At 41.4% G+C, this 3,215-nt stretch overlaps 1 gene segment (V, D, J or C); it reads left to right on the top strand.

Annotated features, from left to right (window-relative positions):
* Positions 1 to 232: 232 nt before the first annotated feature.
* LOC101980140 lies at positions 233 to 778 on the top strand. The segment is given in 2 exon segments: positions 233 to 284; positions 444 to 778. Coding segments are annotated over 2 exon segments (387 nt in total).
* The last annotated feature ends 2,437 nt before the right edge of the window (positions 779 to 3,215 follow it).

The following is a 3,215-nucleotide window of genomic DNA, read 5'->3' as shown; positions in this document are numbered from 1 at the left end:
TATAAAAGAGAATTGGAACAGCTGGTGCAGCAGGTAAATACTGTCCAACAGGTGGCAGAGCATCTCTCTTGCTGCAAACTTAGGAACAATTTGATTGACTTCTTGGAGAGCAGTCACAGTCAGCAGTCATCTGCAGACAAGTGAAGAACCTGCAGTGCTGTGGAGGACAGAGGAGGGGAGCTGACCACAGAAGCATCTTGCGTGGCTGAAGGCCACAGTACACAAGGAGACAATGAAGACACTGTGTGGACCTTTTGTCCTGTGCTTGTGGCTGCAGCTGAACTGTGAGTGAGAGCTTTTGGGAAACAAGGCATTTGGCAATGTTCATTATCAGTCTGAAGAGCAGACTGGTTCCTCCAGATTGCCTGAAATCATCATGGGAAGAAAAACAAAGTCTGGGGCATGGTGTCCTGATGGTCTTCGTACTGTTTCCTTTTGCACAGGTGTGAGCAGAGCAGAGCAGCTGGAACAGCAGCCTTCTCTCCTGAGTGTCCAGGAGGGAAGCAGCGCCCTTATCACCTGCACCTACACAGCCACTGTTCCTTCCTTCTTCTCCTGGTACAAGCAAGTGCCTGGGGCAGGTCTCCAGTTCCTTTTAAATATTTTTTCAAATGTGGACAGGAAAGAAGAACAAGGACTCACTGTCCTGCTGAATAAGGAGGACAAACGTCTCTCCCTGAACATCACAGCTGCCCATCCTGGAGACTCAGCCACATACTTCTGTGCAGCAAGTGCACAGTGCTCCCCAGGCACCTGTTGCCTGCACACAAACCTGTGACCATGGCTGGAGACAAATACATTTTTCAGTGTTGACACCATGAATTTCCTGTAATTTATGTTTCATAGAAGGGTAGTCTAAAACATCTTGAAATTATGTTTCTAAAACATACAACAATTGCTAAAGCATCTGGAGTGATCTCATAATGAAAATATGCAATTATATGTCAAGACCTAGTTGACTGTCAGATGCCATTTAGATTACCCCCACTTCAAAGACAGTGCTGTGTCACTGCTAAAGAATACTCATGATGGAAAGGCTCTTACTTTTTAACAAAAGTACTTGATGTAATTATTAGAGGACTATTATGGGATAGGACATGAAAGCCTTTATAATACACAGCAAAATTTTCCCTTAATGTGTTACTAAAATCAGAGAGTGAGAGAGTCCTGTACCCTAGCAGCTCTCTATGGAGTGTTGAGAGAAGCATGTAAGATCCATGGGCCAGGTCTGTGGGTGGTGCAGGGTCATTTGCATAGCAAAGGGAAGACAAGTGCTTCTGCATCCCCTACAGGAGGCTCCAGTGTCCTCCTGCCTCTTTGTCCAAAGTGATGAGGTCAAAAAGCATGAATCATAATGTCCCATGAAAGTACCTGTTCTTGACTTCTAAGCTATCTCTCCAAGCTCTGAAGGGACACTAGCCCACCCAAGCATGGGGCTCTGGCAGGCCTTGCTCTTCTATGCCCTTCCCTCTGCCTTGCTGAAAATCTTTAGATTACATTCCTAAATCTAGCCACCAAGGTCTATTCCCTTATTTGCCACTTCCTCCTCTTGAGGCTGACTACCAAAGTCCAACAATCAAAAGCCCTCTCTGGCTCAACTAACTGACAGGTCAATTGAAATTAAACATGCCATTCTAACAGGGATTTCCCCCCCCCCCTTTACCTTTGTAGACCACCATTTGCCTATATGCCACATCTGTCTCCTCTCTATCCAGAGGCAGTCCTTTGTCCCTCTGGGACAAACACCTCTTCCCCTTTCCCTCATCCCCTATCTCCTTTACCATAACATATTAGCCCCTTCTAACAAAGATGCCCACTCTTCCTCTTCTTAAAAATTATACTTGAAAGGTAATTTGCTGCTGCTTTCTACCTTATTCAGAAAGCAGTCATTTTAACTTTTCTTCCTTGCTTTATAAAGGATCTCTGTAAAACAGGTGTTTGGGTGTGAATTATGCCTAATCTGAGAGGGAGCCCCTGCTGTGTTGGAGCCCCCTTTAACCTCTAGAAAAACTCTTTTATTAAAGAATTATAAATACAAGAGACATCAATGATGGTGGTGACCTCTGGTATCTGCTTTATTGCAGAAATGCTCCAAGGAGCCTGAGAGACACATGGAGGCTGAAAGGGGAGGCATGGCAGAGGAGGAGTCTGCAGAGCCTTCAGGAAATCTGGAACAATTGACAAAAAGTCATTTTTCATAGGAAGATGGTTTTTAAAAGTGGGCACATGAAATTTGAAAGAAATATGGTAGAGGAGAGTCATAAATGTGACAGAAAAAGGCAAAACTAGAAAAATCTGAATATATACGACTGTGGTCAGTGCCCCATTCAAGTATGGGCAGTTTCTACTCAGATGTGTTCCCGGTTACCTCCAGGTATGAGAAGAGAGGATCTGATCTGCCCTGAACTGTTTCAGGAGCATGAGAATGAAAGTGTGACTTTTGAGTGAATAATGCAGGTTATTGACATTTCACAAGCCATTGCATGAGATGACAAACAGGGACATATTTTGATGTCCTGTGTGAAAGTATTTCTCATACCTCCTTTTTATGCAGCTCATAAAACTTGAATCTAAATGGATCCTACATTAAAATCCTACATTCAATAAGCTATAAAAACTTGTGAATAAAATATGGGGGTGTAGAACCTTTTGAAATGGATTAGAAAAATTATTTTTAGATGTTATACTAGAAAGCAAAGGGAAAATTAAGATAGGATAAAATTATTTTAATTGTACAATATAGATAATCAATAACATGAAAATGAACCCCGCAATGAGAAAATGTATTTGCAAATTGCTTGTTTGATAACATGCTCCCAACCACAATGTAGAAGCAGCTCTGCACTTCAGTGATTAAAAAGACAAATAAACATGGTTAAAAGTGAGAAACATGGATAGACAGTCTTCCTAGTATGATATAGTAATGTTCAATAGTCAGAATGAGATTTTAGAAAAGAATAAAACTGCAATGGGTACCACACAACTCCACTAAAACAGAAAATATTAAATAGAGATAACAGAACAAGTTTTGTCTAAACTGTGGGAAATGTAGAATCCTTGTGCAGTGTTCATGGTAAGGAAAAATATTGGAGGTGCTTTGAAAAACAGCAGTTCATTTCCTCATAACATCTAAAGTGAAAGGAAAGTTTGTATCACATAAGTAGAATATAAGTGTTCATATATGCATTTTTATAAGATTTCAATGTGGAGTGCTC

The sequence above is a fragment of the Microtus ochrogaster genome, unplaced genomic scaffold, assembly GCF_000317375.1.
Source record: "Microtus ochrogaster isolate Prairie Vole_2 unplaced genomic scaffold, MicOch1.0 UNK210, whole genome shotgun sequence".
Classification (NCBI taxonomy): domain Eukaryota; kingdom Metazoa; phylum Chordata; class Mammalia; order Rodentia; family Cricetidae; genus Microtus; species Microtus ochrogaster.
Note: the sequence above shows the minus strand (reverse complement) of the source record. Positions and strands in the feature narration are given on the sequence as shown.